At 43.2% G+C, this 17,721-nt stretch overlaps 2 protein-coding genes across 3 annotated transcripts in view; both read right to left on the bottom strand.

Annotated features, from left to right (window-relative positions):
* Positions 1 to 1,372: 1,372 nt before the first annotated feature.
* Positions 1,373 to 13,150, bottom strand: rpia (ribose 5-phosphate isomerase A (ribose 5-phosphate epimerase)). The gene is made up of 9 exons (XM_036516820.1): positions 12,909 to 13,150; positions 11,833 to 11,893; positions 11,256 to 11,311; positions 10,543 to 10,602; positions 10,179 to 10,243; positions 7,237 to 7,305; positions 6,791 to 6,932; positions 6,337 to 6,436; positions 1,373 to 3,733 (listed from the first exon to the last, which is right to left on the bottom strand). Exons 1-9 carry the CDS (start codon positions 13,107 to 13,109, stop codon positions 3,636 to 3,638), a joined length of 852 nt encoding a protein of 283 aa, XP_036372713.1. The 5' UTR covers positions 13,110 to 13,150; the 3' UTR covers positions 1,373 to 3,635.
* Positions 13,151 to 15,352: 2,202 nt separating this feature from the next.
* Positions 15,353 to 17,721, bottom strand: part of slc4a11 (solute carrier family 4 member 11) — a 63,776-nt gene continuing 61,407 nt past the window's right edge. For both annotated transcript variants that reach the window (XM_036516832.1, XM_036516831.1), the window contains one exon: positions 15,353 to 17,624. In XM_036516832.1, coding sequence (XP_036372725.1) covers positions 17,558 to 17,624 — 67 coding nt within the window. In that variant the 3' untranslated portion in view covers positions 15,353 to 17,557. The remainder of the gene's footprint in view (positions 17,625 to 17,721) is intronic.

A 17,721-nucleotide genomic window follows, 5' to 3' on the forward strand; every position in this document is an offset into this window, starting at 1 on the left:
AACTCCCTGCAGAGGTTAGGACAGCAGAATCACTGGCCATCTTCCACCACTGACTGTAGACCCACCTCTTCAGAATGCATCTCAGTACCACTTAAATGTCTGTTGCAGAGTCAGGTTGCACAGGTTAACTTGTGGTAGGGCCTGAATGGTGTTATGCTTACACTCACTGGTCTGAGATTGTTGTTAGCTTGGTCTGACAGTTTCTCATTTAACTCAAAAGGATACACTTATGTTCTATTGTGCTGGAAGTCACTCTGAATAAGAGCATCTGCTAAATGCATGTAATGTAATATTCTAATGAAATATGCATAAAGGATTAAAATGAATATTGAAATTAAAAACATTTAGTTGCTTTTTATGTGTCTTTTCAAAATGGGATATAATTCAAAGGAACTATCCTACTTCACCCTGCTATTAATTTGATATGGGAGCTTCTATATCCAACACAAAGAAACATTAATGGTATGCTCAGCCTAAAACTTTCCCTCTCACTTTCACTAGAGTTAGTGTTCAACCTGCCTGAACATTCTAACTGATTTGATTCCCCCTAGTGGCGTTATGCAAAAGGCAATTGCAAAAGGACAAATCTCAGGAGACTTTCTTATACATGATTGGATTGTGCAAACTCACCTGACTAATTTTAAGATTGCCTTTCCTAAGATTGCCTGTTGCCTTTCCAGTTCTTTCACTGAGTGGAAATACATCATTTGATGTAGCCTTTATTTTCCAAGGTAGGGTCAATTAAGAACCAATACTCTTTTCTAATGACAACCGTGAGAGGGAATTACTTACAGAGCAGTGTTTCTCAATCCTACTCCTGGAGCCCCCCTGTCTTGCATATCTTCTATCTTTGCTGATTGAAATGACTAACATGCTCTTGATTAAATCAGGTGTGCTCAGCTAATCAGAAGTGCCACTGATGAGTTCAGTCAGGTAGGTAGAGCAGGGAAAGATGGAAAACGTGCAGAGCAGGGGGCCCCAGGAGCAGGATTGAGAATCAGTGCTTACAGAGTGAAGTATTTAGTCAGTTAACCTGGGAGATTGTTAGATGGCTGGATTTAAACAACCTAATTGCCAATTTAGCCAGGATACCTGGTAAGCCCATACTCTGCAATCAATGCCATGGAATCCTTAATGACCACTGAGTCAGAATCTCAATCCAACATCTCTTCCAAAAGACACACATAGAGAACTTGTGAAAAAGTATGTGACTTGCTAAATGAAAAAGATCAACAACTCAAATTTCATGGGGTTATTACTTAGTCATGTGGGTAATTCACCTACATATAGGTGATGAATGCAGGATAGCAGGCCACTACAAATACACACAGGCCAATAAAAGGAATCAACAGCACGCAACACAGGCAGTGGTTCCAAATTCTGTATTTGATTTGCACATGAGGTGCAGCTCACAGTTCTGACCATACCATCATTAGTATTACACACACAAGATGGAACAAACACTGAACTGTGGAACATCATACAGTTTCCAGGTTAAACAGTTAAGGAAAGGCCAGAGGTATTCTAAAATTACCATAGAGTAACTCAGAAAAAAGTGAAGGAAATTAAACAAGTTTCTTTAAGGCCAGTCCGGTCATTTGAGCCATAATCCCATTATAATCTCATATTACAGTCCAAATGGACATTAAGTAGCAGATTGCAGGCACATAACAGTAACACAACAATAGGGTTAAAAACTCAAACAAGAGTGTGATGTTTTTCTCAGACAATCCATCTGTAAATTCAAGGCTCCTTAAACTGAAGCCTCCAATGGCTGCAGCTCTCATGTCCAACCCCTACAGGGGTCAAAAAGACTGCGCTTAGGGTAACCAATCATGAATCTGAAGCTCTCCCTGCTGGCAGAGCAGAAACAGTCAACCTGTGGGACGATGGCATGTGGGTCAGACCCACACAGATGAGGCATGGCCTAGGCAAACGGACAGATATCTTTTTCTTTGGTCCTGAGCAGGGTTCATCACTGCATGACATCACGGCAGATAAAACACTACACCCCCCAATGCTGACAACAGCACTAAAGACACACTTCTGAAATCACAGTCCTGATAGGTTAGTAGCACCATCCTCCCAGCCAATAGGAAACTGAGTAATGATCTTAATCTGTTCAAATCAAATTCTGCTAAACCTGAGGAACCCATCTGTATTATTAGTGGTCTCCCTCAATCACTCTACCAGTTTTTCATCATTACAGGTATTTAGGGAACACCTTTAAAACACCATCAGTGTTGTAACATGTTCTAAACATTTCAGGTTGAGACCACAGAACCTCCACCGCAAGACTCTCAGGGGACCGTGACAGCTTTGGCAGCTGCTCAGACAGTACCATACAGATTTCGCAGGCCCAAATGCAGTGCTGGGAAGGCTTGGCCAGGGTCATAGCAAGGAGAAATCACACAGCTCTCAGGACAGGGCGTGCTTTTAGACATTTCACTAACGCTACACTTTACCCTCAGATTACATCCAACAGATGCTGCCAGACCAAAATAAATGATAAAATGACCCTGAGAATGACTCAGTGTCCCTCAAGGTAGGATCTGAAATGTCCTTGGTCAGTAGATGAGCTGTGTTAACGTTCACGTTTGTTTTTGGACCCAATGGGATGTTCAAGAAAAGCACTGGACAGAAAATGGCAGTAACTGGGTGGCATGCTTTTCAGTCAGGAGGAGAAACCCAGCTTGCATGGTGCAAACTGAATTTCTGTACCCGAGCAGTAGGTTTAGGTATGCAGCAATAAGTGACTTGCATTGAGACAGACCAACCGCAAACAGGCTGCAGGGTTTTTGGATAAGTACTCAGAGAAATACTTCTTTAAAAAAGTTCACAAAACTGACGTTGCTGAAGCTTATGGGTCTCTACATTGTAACATTGTAATGATGTAATGAAACTATCCAAGCAATAGTGCATGGCCTTGAGCAGCAGGCTTGAGTACTGAAATGTAACAAGCACACACAGATGAGATGCACACAGAGAACACACTGGCACTGTCTACATATGCACAAACAGAAGCAGTGGAGATGGCACGCTTCACAAAAAGCCAGGATGACGAGGCAAACAGGGAAGCTCAGGACATTACAGACATTTTACATTTTACAAACTTTGGAGTCATGCTGTCCCTTGTGCTGAGTAATGATGAAAGATTTACATTTGATGAATTTAATTTTTCATTGTGATTTTTCATGTTTTTTCATTGTGATGCTCTGTGACTGAGGACAGGTCACTTGATTTCATGACGAATTTATTTTGTGGTTTTCACCATTGTCACAATTTTCAGGATGACTCTGTGTAGAGGAAGAGACAGGCCAGCAAGGGGCGTGAGTAGCCCAACCAGGGGACAGCACCCTGCAGCTCCTACTCTGTAACTACCCAGGGAATCGCACATTTACCTGCGGGCTGAGTTATGTACAGAAACTCAGAGTAGACCCTTGGAGAGACAGGTGAAGAATGTGTTGTAGGTCACAGATGGGGGGTGGGGAAGGGGGGACAGTCAGATGGATTGTCGTCCTCTCTTTGAATTCCAGGCTGGTGCATCGGGGGGCTGTCCATCGGTGTTGGGGGCGTGGTGTGTGGCACTTGCGGTGAGGTGCTGGTTAAAGGGGGGGGGGGGTCAGTGAGGCTTCTCAGTGAATCGGGGGGTCTCGAGTGCGGATACTCCCATCCTCCATGCCAAAGTACACCCGCTCTGCCATGCCCACGAATAGACCCGTCTCCACAACTCCTAAACAATACAGACAGGAGAGCATTAGAGGAGATCCACTTTCTTATAAAATGTACTTAACACTCCATGCAAAAGAAATATTCATTCCAAACATCAATCCAGGCCTGCCATACTTCAAGCAACTGACTGACACAGACAAAATGTCAGAGAGGGACCCACAGCCCCACTGGCAGCCCAGGTTGTGGCCACATGCCAAAGCCCGAGGGATGGAGCGTTTCCTGTGCTGCAGTACCAATAATAAACTGAAATTATATATATACATATGTGTGTGTGTGTGTGTGTGTGTATTAATCATAATAAATAACTGATCAGTTTAGAGTTTGTTGGATGTATTACGTAGGTTTGCCTATTGTTTATTATTTATCAATTTAACCTGTATGCATAAGCGTTTTTTCTTTTAATTCATATGGTTATATTTGATTGATTACTGTATTTTCCCTCTTGTTGCTTTGGCAACACAGTGATTGTCTGTCCTGCCAATAAAGCACTTTACACTGAAAAATTAAAAATTGAGAGGGAGAGAAAGAGACAGGGAGAGTGTTACAGAGATAGAGGGGAAGAGACAGCAGACACAGATGCTGACCAAGTACAGGCTCAGTGACCACACCCTAGCAATTGAAAAAGGCAGACACTGTCATGGCTACCAAAGAAAGAAAAGCTATGTGGTTACTGTGAGACAGGTGAGGTAGAAACAGAGGCACTTTCTGCCACACCGTAATAATTTGCAAACAATTAGAGACAAATACTTCAAATACTTTGAATTACACCTTCCCACATTTAAGCAATGGAAAGAGGAAGAAAAATTTAATTGTTTTGGGAGAGGGAAACACAGCACAGTACCTATCAGAGTGCCACAACCTGAGATGCAATGGGTAGGAAACATCTTCACAATAACTGTATAGATGTAAATAAATACATGCATGTGTATTTCTGTTTGTGTGTATGAGTTTTGTTCACATATTTGAAATATTTCAGAAATTGCTTTGGCAAGAATGTACACCTGTGTGGTCATGCCAATAAAGTTTGTTTGAATTTGAATTTGAGAGGGAGACAGACAGGAAGAACATGAGAGAGAGGAGGGGAAAGAGACATGAAAAGCATCAGACACACAAGGGAGAGAGAGACAGGGAGAGCATGAGAGAGAGAGAGAGAGAGAGAGAGAGAGAGAGAGAGAGAGAGAGAGAGAGAGAGAGAGAGAGAGAAATTGGCCACCATGATGGAGCAATCATTTGTCCCCAGTCTCACTCTTTACAACACAGAAAATAAACTCCTGCTCTACACAGACGACCTGGTTCTGCCGTCGCCCCACTGCACAGGGGCTACAGTAGAGCTTGGACATACTACAGTAGTAGTGCCAGACCTAGGCCCTGGCAGTGAACATGAAAAAAACCAAAACTGAATGACTTTCCAAAAAAAAAAAAAAAAAAAAAATCTGCATCTCAGGGAATGAGAGCAGATTTTACCTTGGGAAAAAGTCATACAGAATACTGCACAACTATTCAGTAATCAAAAGATGCCCTTTCTCTCCCTTCTCTTAGGAAAGGAGATGATACATACTAGCACACATTTATATAGTTATATCTTCATTTTTGTTTTGCTATCAGTATTATCAGTTACTGTAAATTATCAATATAAATTGTGTATGTTTGTTGTTATGGTTTATAACTGTTCATACCATTGTTACTCCTTACTTTTTTGTATACTGCATTAGCAAAATAATTATGTATATATTTGTCATGCCAATTAAGCACACTGAATTGAACTGTGATGAAGTGAGAAAGAGGGAGAAGGAGAGGGAGAGAAAGAGTGAGAGGGGGGAAAAAAGAAAGAGTGCAAGTGAGGGAATGAGAAAGAACTGGAGCACATGAGAGAAGGTGCCCAAAACTGTCTTCACACTCCATTTGCAGAGGGAAGATTCACTGAGGAAAACATGAGAGCATTGTAGACAATAATGCTTAGCAATCATTACCTTTGCCCAGTGGGGCTTTTTACAAAAGCTACAGTCTGGCAATACTGCTTGGCAACCCACATAAAACTACATTCAAAAAGAGGCCTGCTCAAGAAAAGTGTGCTTTGGGCACAGGCCCAGACCAATACAGATTCTACTTAGCTTATCTTGAATCACTGTCCTGTGTGTTTTGAACACAAGGTGCTTACAGCGTCTAGGACTGTGAGCATGACAGATGTCGAATCCAATACACGATTCTGAATGCACTCTACACAAAGCTGAAAGAATCAACTTGTACTTTACTCCACAGTGGGCTCTCTTGATTGACACCCACTACTCTCCCATAAGAAACTTACTTGTCATGCTTAGTTACTGCCTCATTTTATACTGTATAGCACAGATACACTTGAGCTGGTGGATAATTTACACATTGATGTGCTGTACTGCTTAATTCCTAAGTCTTGCAGGACCACTGTATATACTGTCCCTTCAATAAAAATCTGATATGATGTTTTATAGATCTTGTCTGTTGTTGGTATGCCATTAGGTGCACTTGGGTACCATAGCTTTGTAATCTCCTCTGGTCAAAAGTCAAATGAGTAAATATAACTGTAAGACTCACTGAATGGGTGACCATGGGCCAAGGAGAACTGACCTGGAATCATCTTTATGGCGGTGTTGACCTCCTTCCAGTTATGCGTCTTCTCAAATCTCCAGTCCAAGATGAAGTTGCTGTTGTCAGTCACCACCGGGCCCTGTGGGGGAAAAAGCAATTACTGACATCTGTTGTGGGCCAATGGGTGCTCTTTACGAGAGCAGCTTTTGTAAAGTTAAATGCCAACATGCCACATAATGTGGCCAATTCCCATGTTCAGAAATATGCACTTCATTACATCGCAGGTGCTTAGATGATGGTGTTACCCAGAATGACTTGTAGAACTCACAATTTTTACATGTTATCCATTTATACAGCAGGGTATTTCCTGAGGCAGTTCAGGTTAAGTACCCTGCCCAAGGGTAAAAGAGCAGAGGCCTACCAAACAGACAACCATTGGGTTAGGAGCCCTGTTCCTCACCAGCACAGTGCCATGGCGAAACCTCCAACTCACCGCTTTGCTCACGGCCATGCGCAGCTCCACCTCACCCCCGAAGCGCCGCATGATTGCCTTGGCGACTGGCACATAGGCCATGGGGATGACCTCGATGGGGACGCCCTTCTTCCACTGCTGACCCAGAGACTTGGAGTCCTTCCTGTCCCAGGGGAAAAGGGAAGAGGGGAAGTGTAGGGACTGCCTTTTAGACAGACTTCAAGCACAGCTGGCTCTCAATCACATACCCAGCACAGGCCTACAACCATACCAACGTGAGCCATCAGACAGCCAGGACTCTGTTCTACCATAACTATTATGGAGTCACATTCCCCTGTTGCTGGTTAAAAGTCTAGATGAAAGAAGGGAGTGGACAGAAAGTGTCTTTAACTAACAAACTGACTGACTGGCAGGCAGGCAGGCACACGCGCACACACACACACACACATTCGCATGCAGGCACAGACCTGTAGTCAGCGATGACAATGAAGTGTTTGGCACAACCAGCGACAATCTTCTCCTGAGTCAAGCAGCCCCTGGGACAGAGGAAGGGAGGGAGAAAGGGAGAGAGCGGGAGGGAAAGAAAGAAGTAAAGAGGGAGAGAGAGAAAGAAAGCGAGAGAGGGGGACAGAGTAGAGAGAGGGGAGAGGAAAAGAAGAGGAGGGGGATGGAGAGAGAGGGGAGAGATAGGGAGAGAGAAAGGGAGGGATGAGATAGAGAGAGGGAGAGGGGGGAGAGGGAGGGAGAGAAAGGGAGGTACAGTGAGATAGAGAGGGGGAGAGGGCAGAGACCGAGGGAGGGGGGGAGGGATAGAGAAAGAGAAGGAGAGGAAGGGAGAAAGAAAAGAAGAGGGCAGTAGAAAGAAAAGGAGAGGGGGGAGACAGAAGTGTCAGTGGAGGAGTATATCAGGCTATTAACAGCACAGTGCAGTCCTGTTCCTCTGAGGTTAATAACAGATGCAACTTCCAGCTCACAGTCCCACTGATGCTGACATGCCTCTTATGTCACCTTTCCACACACTGACAAGGGAGGGACAAAACAACCTTAAAGGCCAACTTCACAAATAACTCATCTTAGGGGCTGTTTTTCCACCTTAACCTTTCAACCTTTAACCTACCCTTCCCAATGTTGTATCTTCTAAATACAGTGCCCTCCAAAAGTATGTCAACGGTACAATGGAATATGTAATTTTTGCTATTAACTTAAGGTGTTTGGATTTGAAATGAAAAGATGAACATGAAATAAAAGTAGAAACTATCAACTTTTATTTAATGGTCTTCACATGCACATGCATTTGACCATTTTAGAGAAATGGCTGTTTTTGTGTGTTGAGTTTCCCCATTTTCAGGTGTGCAAAAGTTAGTTAACGAATGACTGACAGGTGTAACTTGTTCCTCATATGTTTCCTTTTGCATGGATTGTTCACACATAAAAGGGCAGTGGGTGTCTAGCCTTGATATTTTCATCTGTGGAGATTGCATTTAGAGCAAGAAGGAATACACCAGCATGACAACCAGAGAACTGACTACGGCAGAAAAACAGCTAATCTGTAAGAAGAGAGAACAAAAAAGTCATTAAGAACCATAGCACAGGAAATGCCTATATCAAGAACAGCAGTTGAAAAGTTCTAGAATAAAAAGAAACCACTGGTGCATTTCAAAATAAACACAGAGCAGGTCGCCCACGGAAAACTGCAGCTGATGACAGCAGAATTGTAAGAGCTGTGAAGAAAAACCCTAAAACAACGGTCAGTGAGTGACATCACCGCCTGTCTACAGAGTGCAGGTGTGAAAGTATCACAATCCACTGTTCGCAGAAGACTTTGATAGCAGAATTATAGAGGGTATACTGCAAGATGCAAACCTCTTTTCAGCAGCAAGAATCGAAAGGCTAGATTAGAATTTGCCAATAAATACAGAGATGAGCCAGAAGAATTCTGGAGCAAAGTTTTATGGACAGGTGAGACCAAAATAAACCTTCACCAATGTGATACAAAGCCAAAAGTGTGGAGAAAGATAGGAACTGCCCATGATCCAAACCATTCCACCTCATTTGAGGTAATGTCATGGCCTGGGCACATATGGCTGCTTCTGAAACTGGCTCACTTGTCTTTATTGATGATGTAACAGATGATGGCAACAGTAGGATGAATTCAGAAGTGTACAGATGGATTTTGTCTGGCAAAGCAATTCCTCCAATCTTACTGGCTGGTGCTTCATCCTGCAACAAGACAATGACCCCAAACAAACTGCCCATGAAACCAAAGTTTTATCATTGACAAAAAGTGGAACGTTTTAGACTGGCCAAGTCAGTCATCAGCTCTAAATCCAATTGAGCCTGCATTTTAATTGCTGAAGAGAAGACTGAAGACAGACAGCCCCCGTAACAAACATCAACTGAAAGCAGCTATAGTGAGGGCCAGGAAAAGCATTTCCAAAGAAGATACCATACATTTGGTAATGTCAATGGGTCATAGACTTGATGCAGTCATTACATTAAAGAGCTATGCAACCAAATATTCAACTTTATCACTTTGATTTGTTTTGAAATTCATCTGTTAACTTACTTTTGCACCTCTGAAAAAAGGGGACTCAACATTAAAATGGCTCTTACTATAAAATGATAAAAAGGTATGGGCGTGTAAACTGCATGAAATAAAAGGTAAAAGATAGTCTCTACTTTGGTCTCTTAGTCATTTTTTGATCTCAAATGCAAATGTCTAAAGTAGCAAAATATCAAATTCCGCTCTACAGTTACCATACTTTTGGAGGGCTCTGTATGTGCTACCAGTGACCCCCTCACACGACCACTCCACTGTAGACAACGGGCCCTGGATGTGTCCAAAGGCTGCTCTTGTCCCCTCCTGTTCTGTTCCAGCCAGCAGGGGAGTGGATGGCAGAATGCCTCTGTGTGCTCTGAGGAGTGACCAATGCAGACTGGTGCAGGCCACACTCGTGAACACAGAGCCCAACATTTACTGAACACCACTCCTCAAAACCAATACACTTTTGTGTTAATTAGTATAGCGAGTTAAGTATAGTATAGTTAAATATAGTGAGTTAAATAGATTTTGGTATACACACAGCCAAGGAAATTTACTGGTGCTGGGCACAGTTATAGATATACATCTGACAAATGGATGGTTGGTTCAAAAAATGTCATTTTCATTCAACCTTCAGCATTACAACAGTACATGGGTATGACACTATGAAATTGACCCATACTCTGACACTGACTCCTGGATGCAATGCAGTGTGTGCAGGTCATGACAGTCTGAACATCTCTGACATGGTACAAGGTCCTGGCAGTGCTACAACAGTCCAACCTCGCCTAGAGTAACCCTGCGGGGCAGAAAATGTAGGACACTGATGCAGTGACAGTGGGCGGGGCAGACAGGGGCACTGCTTACCCTCCTCCCTTGATGAGAGTGAGTGCAGAGTCCACTTCATCTGCTCCATCGATGGCAACATCCAGCTGCGGGAACAGAGCAGGCACTGAGCACAGCACTGAACACAACACTGGATACACAGGGCGGAGTAGGCGCTGAGCACAGCACTGAGCACAGCACAGAACACACTGCCACACTCTGTGCCGACAAGCGCACCCAATGCACCACACACACCATCACAAAAAACCAACTCATACAATCTCAAAATGACAACCCCACACACTGAAATGCTGCTTACTCACACGAACTTCACTGCAACCCACCTGCTGTGAAGAAAGGAAACTGGTGAAACTCACGCAGACACACACACACAGCAGGTACCCACCTCCGGGTACCGGTCTAGATCGGAGAGTGTCAGCCCATGCTGCAGGATCAGCTGCCGAGCCTGGGAGACAGCAGGGGGAGAGGGCGTTAGAGCTGCTCAGCACAGCAGCTCCCTAAAACTGCACAATCTACTGCACGCTACTGCCTCCACCCCTGACCAGACTCTCACTGGCCACATTCATGCTTACTCTTTTGCGTTTGTGTTCAACTTCCAAAAGTGCCTGTGACCTAATCCGTACCAGACAACAAGTAAGCACTGCAAACTTTAAAATGTTTTCGTAAGCAGTCACTCATTTCAGATGCAGTCACTCACCCCACCCAGTCTGAAAAGGAAGGACCCATGCAAACAGACAGACCAGGTGACAATGCTCTTTTCATTCATTTCCCTGGTCTGAATTGCTCAGCTTGGGGTCACATAGCAACAGAGCTGTGGTCAATTCCATTTCACTTCAATAAACAAATTTACATTCATTCCCTAATGAAGAAAATGCTGGGTGAGTTTGAAGTTGCAGACTATATTTGAATTTACTCCCTGAATTGACTGAATTGAAGTAGAACTGATGCCAAGAACAGCATCTTGTGTAAATATGCCTGTGGTTCAGGGTGAAACAAGACCTGAAGTTAATGTTAACAGCAGCCGTTTGCACAGAGATATCACCCTCTTCCCACCCCCTACCCCGGACAAGGGTGACAAGGAGTCACAGAAGCACTGACCTGGAAAGATGTGGGGACACACACAATGTTGAGCTTCTCCTGACGAACTCTCTCTGCTGCAAAACATAGGTGATGGAATGTTTGTCTTTTACAGCAGAATCTGATTCTGAAACCATCCCCCTCCAATGCCCCCCCCCACCACCACCACACACACACACACACACACACACACACACACACACACACACACACAGGCACATGCTGGACACTGGAGCAACAATGTGTGGAATACTGCTTCTGATAGGGCATTCTGGGGGCTGCAAGACTGAATCAGATAAAGCTGTCTAAATGGGGTGTGAAATATAAATTTCCATGGTAAGAACATTCTACCCCTGGAGAACAGGTGCTACAATCTACTATTTGAGGAATTGCGCTTGTAAAGAGACAGTTGCAGGTTTGACTCCCAGCTGAGGCACAGCAAAATAAGCTGTTGTGCAAGATTTACTGTAATGTGCTGAAAGGGCTGTGATAAGAAAATAAACATTCATCCTTTACACAGAAGGAGGGGTAAAAAAGGCATATTTAGACAAAAAAAAAACAAAAAACAACAACATTCACACCAAAGTGAGTATCTCACCCAGTCTGTCCACGGCGTAGACAATGGTGGAGCCGCTGCCTACTCCCACCACGTGATTGTCCTGTGAGTTTATACAAGTACAAAAAAACCACCGTTATTTTTGCTGACCTGTGGAACTGTTTCAACCCATAAATCGGTTGGCGCATAAACCAGCAAAGCCCTCATACATGGAAGGGTGACACAGTCCTACACCCTCTCAGCGCAGAACGCCAAGGTTACGAACTTACACACAACCGTGTTTCCCACAAACAGCACAAGGCGATGTTGCAGCAAAGCATGCTGCCTGGAACCAAAGTCCTATTCTCAGTGTATATCTTACAGAAAGTGCCTCGGTGGAGGGAAAGGTATAATACCTGTTAAGTTTTACGAGTTATGACACCAAACGCTAGTCGTATGCAATTTGACGTGTGGAATTTGTAAATGTGATTAGCCAATTCACTTGTGTCTCTGGTGGGTTTAAAGGTCAGTGTAGCTGGGTTTGTGGGTTTATGTACTTGCGGAAGTCATCAGCAAACATTTTTTGTTCAGACGGTCAAATTGAACGTTCTGTTGGTAGTTAGTTATTCTGTTTCGTGAACCATTCAAAGGAAAAATGTCAGATTACCTAGTTTACTGGTGAAGAAACGAACTACCTAACAAGCTAGAGACGCTCCACCATTCTCGATCTGATGTAATTGTCGAGCTTCTCTCACTTGTTTTGTAAGATGGTCAACTAATCGTGTAGGTACCCAAGATGGGAATGCGTAGACACTGCCAACCACGCTGATGTATTGCAGCCAGTAGCTAGTCTAACCACCGTGACAAAACTACGAACTTGTGACGCACAGTGCAAGAAGTTGGTCATGCATTTTCTTGCAAGCTAGCAACTGTAATAAAACTACATACATGCGTCCTCAGTAAAGCATTAACATTTTGTTGGGCAGCTAGCTAGCTAATCAGGCTACCCAGCAAATGAGCTAGCGACGGTTTCACGTGCTGTGCCCCCCTCCAGATCAGACAGCTCCATTCAATTCAGCAACTGCACTTATTCAATATTAGACGGCTAATTAGCTTCACAATGATGGTATTTCTGTTACCTTAATGTGGTTATCCACCGCCGCGTAACCCGCACGTTTCTTTGCCTCCTCGGCCATAGTGACACATTTACTGTAGGTCCTGGACAAGCACACGTCCTTTCCGCTCAGACTTTTACAACCAAAGGCGAACTCCCTTCTGACTAATGTGATTGCTAAATATCCCGCTAAAAGAGTTTTGCTTACGCCTCTCTGAACCCTCATCACCCCGGTTCCACCTCTGTACGCCACCCTCTTCTAGTCCAGGAAGTCTTGCACAAACACCGTTTTGGAGCATGACTCTGGGGATTGTAGTTTTACTGTATTTCCCACAATGCACTTCCTCACTGCGGCTCAAAACGTTAACACAGCCAGTATGATGCTATAAATACGCGCTTAAAACGTTTCGCGCAGCACACATCACAGTTACCTGCTTGATAATAATTTCCTGTTTTTAATTTGGTTATTTGTTTCTTATTACTTCAAATGTGAAATTTCAGTTATTAATGTAATGGGTGTCCCAAACAGCATATGGATGTTTCAAGAGGTTTTCAAGGTTTCAACCTACAGTGTTTCTCAATCCTGCTCCTGGAGCCCCCCTGTCCTGCATATCTTCTATCTATCTATCTTTCCAAACACACCTGATTGAAATGACTAACATGCTCTTGATTAAATCAGGTGTGCTCAGCTAATCAAGAGTGCCGTTGATGAGTTCAGTCAGGTAGGTAGAGCAGGGGAAGATGGAAAACGTGCAGAGCAGGGGGGGCAGGAGCAGGATTGAGAATCAGTGGCCTATAAGATATAAGATTGTCCATTACGAAATGCTTATTTCAGTCTAGCACGATTTATAACTGTGATCCTGGAGTGTGTGGAGGTAAATCATTGTAAATTTCTCTCTCTCTCTCGTAATTTCCCTAACATTTGCAGGACTTAGTCATAGTGATATTAGTTCTCAGAATGAGGAATACAATGCTGCATTTATACTAGCAACCCAACAAAAGTTGATTGTACCGAACTGGGATGCAATGCTTCTTTCAACCAGGAGATGGCGATACATACATAGTACATGCATACAATATTAATTAAATCAAAGGCGTATTGTTATGATAATCACAACTGCTCAGAAATATTGTAGCTACGTATCAGTAGTGAGTAAGACTTAATAGGGCAGACATGGGGTCGTAAAGTTAATACGCCAAGCGCGGTATGGCAATAATAAAGTCGGCAAACTTTGACAGCGATAAATAAGTTTTTGATGTGAGTATTGTAGGAGCTGATCATGGAGCAGAAGGAGAAACCTATCAGTGATAAAGTGTGAAGCAGTGCCGAGGTACAGTAACTATAAAGCCATAACTAATTCAAATGCATGTATGCATGACACCTAATACAAAGGAAAACCGTGTGTAATCTCATAGCATAGATATGCTTAACAATGACCCACAACAGCAACCACAAGAGTAATATAAGTGCAACCATAAGAGCTACACCACACTAGCATACATATAATGCTTAAAACTGACACATACCACCACATCATATCTGACTTGAGGTAGCTTTTGCCACCATTTGGGTGGGTAGGTGTTAATGGACTCTGATAACGGACACTGATAATAGAGGAGGAGCTGTATACTCTACACTGTGATTGGTGGCTGGTGGAAACAGGTGAGAGGGCATACATGGGGTGGCTGGTGCATTCTAAATGGGCCAAAAGGGTCTGGTGGCCCCAGAAGGGGATTCAGCCAGCAGGATTAAATGGCCAGGGCCTGGATCAGGAGATGGATGGAGTAAGTGGTGAGGGACATCTGGCTTCTCCTGCTCAGGGAGAGTGTGTAGGATGGGGTCATTGGCATAATGCACTGTGTGAAGGAAAGTGTCATCCAAAGCGACACAGAGACTCTCAGTGGAGCAGAAGGGGACCAGAAGGGGGCTGTCTAAGAGTGTGGGAGGTCTTAGAGAAAAGAGAAGGGATTGTCCTGAGAGGTGTTGGAGAGGAGGGTGCTTGACTGGTAAGTCAAGTGTGTACTGAAGAGGTTTAACTTTTCATGGTTATGGAAAGCAAAAGAAAGTTGAATAACTTAACACCCTCTAATGACTCATCAGTTGAATTCCTCAGACAACATCATTTAGTCTAGTGCGTGCCAGTCACACACATGAGCATTTTTATGCATTTTTATTGTAGACTTCTGCATTTTTTTTCAAACAGCACAGGTTCTATTAAAAATTTCCAATCTGGCAAACACCTGTTCATAGGGTATAATTACATGAGATGGCTTTAGCACAACCAGTTCTGGTTAAAATACTGGGTGAAAAGTATTTGTTTACATTTCTGGAAATAGGAAAGAAGGTCCCAATGAATAACAATAATTTTCATGGTATTCACATGCAAATGTATGTTGGCTGCAAGATGAATTTTACTCCCATTACAGAACAAAACAGACCACTCTATCACTCAGTCACTTTTTTATTTGGTAAACAGCTTGAAATGATCGTTTCAGTGTACAGCATACCTTGTGGAGCCCACACATTCCTTGTGATAGACATTTTTTTTCTGATTTTTAAAACATTTTACAGCTCACAAATTTAGCTTATTTGTGTGACAAAATTACTGTTGACATTAAGAAACTGATTTTATTCTAAGCATAATATAAAATACTTTACATTCATGATTAAAAGAAGTATTTCAAAATAATAAAACAGCACAGTACATAGTTTCTTAAGGAATCCCAGCTGGTTGGATGAGGGGTACAGTTTTAGGGTACAGTTTTAGCTCAATAAAACAGAGTACAACAGAGGAAAACTTTCTGACAGTTCTGAAACTAATTGATATCTGAAATCACAGAACAAAGTAGTACATGTGAGTCACTGAAAAGAAAAATCTCACAGCAATTTTACCTGTTACAGACAGAATACTAAAGAAACAACAACAGTACTGTCACTTGTAAGCAAGCTTTTTTCTTGCTTCTGCAAGGTAGGATTTACTAAAACATGTTTTTGTGAACCATTCTAATGTTTGAGTCAGCTAGCACTGAACAGCATCTTACACCATTTTTAAGACAGAAACAAAACTGAGAAGAGACAGCATCAGTTAGCAATGGAACTATAAATGCAACAAAAGGTTCCTCACAATGTATATTATTCACATTATCATATAACTGAAAGACAGTATTCCAGCCCACAGACTGTCTTGGTGTGATCTGAAATGGTTATGATTAGCCAACTCTTTCCTGCTCCAACCTGCAGCTCTGGTATCAGCATTGTAGAGCAACAGTAAGGAAAACATAGGCGGTCTTTATTGCTGCATTGTTATTCATGTTTGGGCGGGAGAATTGGCTCTGATTTAAGGCTTAAAAAAACTGTTGAGAGGAAGAATGGAAAGATGTGAAAATGCTTGGTTCCACTGTCAAAGACTTTTTTCCTGAATCAAACAAACAGCAGGAGTGGTATGTGAAAAAGGTTAATCTGTGCAACGCTTTGGAACCCCCTGCCAACGAGGCTGAGGAGCATGGACTGGACTGCTTTTCAGCCATGTTATCAGCCTGGAGCAGTCCAGCTCACCCTGCTGACCAAGGAGCGCTGCTGCCCCTGCTGGTGCTCCCTATGGCCTATGGCTGGGCCTAACCCTGTGGGCACCATCTTTGCTGCCATCTCTGCTGTTCAGATTACTGTGTGAGCACACAGTAGGAATCGCCTGATTGGTGAAAGAAGAGTAGCAAAAGACAGACTGCTGTCTTGTTCCTTCAAAGCCAGGAGAACAGAGGTAAATGCTCCCTTGAATGAATGAATAACTTGAATTGATAACTTAATTCAATTTGATACACTGCAAAAATACACATTTCTCATGTTTTCAATTTGTTTATGAAGATATTGCTTTGGTATACTACTGAGGAGTACAACTGGAAGCCTTGTTTGTTAAGTTAAGTTAAGTTAAGTTTTACTAATAGCAATAATGGTGCACTGTACCATTACTGGAGCTCTTGGACATTGATGTGCTGAAACAGAAACGGTCTACTCTGTCAACTCTGTAGATATGTGTGTGTGTGTGTGTGTGTGTGTGTATGCGTGCGCGTGTGTGTGACTTTTTCTTTTCTGCGCTCTTGTTTGTCTTTCAGTCTTCATGAAAGTGTATGTGGGTGAGCGCACTGGCCTGTGTGTAGACAACATGTCAACAGTGGATCCTTCAACACTCCACTACACACACTGAACAACCTGTAGATTCTGCCTGAGAGGTCAAAAGCAAGTCACTTAATAAACAGAAACAACCATCACGTACAGAGGTGTGAAAAGAGGAGAAAAAAAATGCAATCGCTTGGAAATTTGGTCCCAATAACAGCTCCAGACAGGCAACTCAACGTTATCATGACAAAACTGGGATCTTCCTGCCAGAGTGACTGACTGGTCAACAGAATTATAGGGATGACTTCTATATGTGCTAAGCTTTGGTGCTGAAATCAAAGGGGATGGGTATTACAGGAAGGGAGGAGACGAAAGCAGGAAGATAGGCTTGGTCTGTCCACAGTTGGTACACACTTCCCTGGGTCACCTGTCACTCATTCCTGTGGCCACAGCCCTCAGTCCAAGCGCTCTGCACACATCAACACTGCTTACAGTTACGATATGCTCCACTTCCTCAGGTATCATGGGAAACAACCTCTCTGTTCCATAACAGTCTTTCTTTACATGTGCTGGGCGTCCATGATGTCCAGGTACTTGGCCTCGATGACTCTGGGAAGCAGGTTGTTCCTGTGGAGGAGACACAGAAAAGGACAGACTCAGCCACAGGACATTCTGGTACTGTCTGCTGATTACTGTTTTACTGTGGGATGTTGTGTTTCAGCCC

The sequence above is a fragment of the Megalops cyprinoides genome, chromosome 22 (genome assembly GCF_013368585.1).
Source record: "Megalops cyprinoides isolate fMegCyp1 chromosome 22, fMegCyp1.pri, whole genome shotgun sequence".
NCBI lineage: Eukaryota > Metazoa > Chordata > Actinopteri > Elopiformes > Megalopidae > Megalops > Megalops cyprinoides.

Coding starts and splice junctions, on each gene's coding strand:
- rpia (XM_036516820.1), bottom strand. CDS start 13,109: ATGAGGGTTCAGAGAGGCGTAAGCAAAACTCTTTTAGCGGGATATTTA. Junction 11,894..12,908: donor CGGTGGATAACCACATTAAG/GTAACAGAAATA, acceptor ATAAACTCACAG/GACAATCACGTGGTGGGAGT. Junction 6,437..6,790: donor GCATGGCCGTGAGCAAAGCG/GTGAGTTGGAGG, acceptor TTTCCCCCACAG/GGCCCGGTGGTGACTGACAA.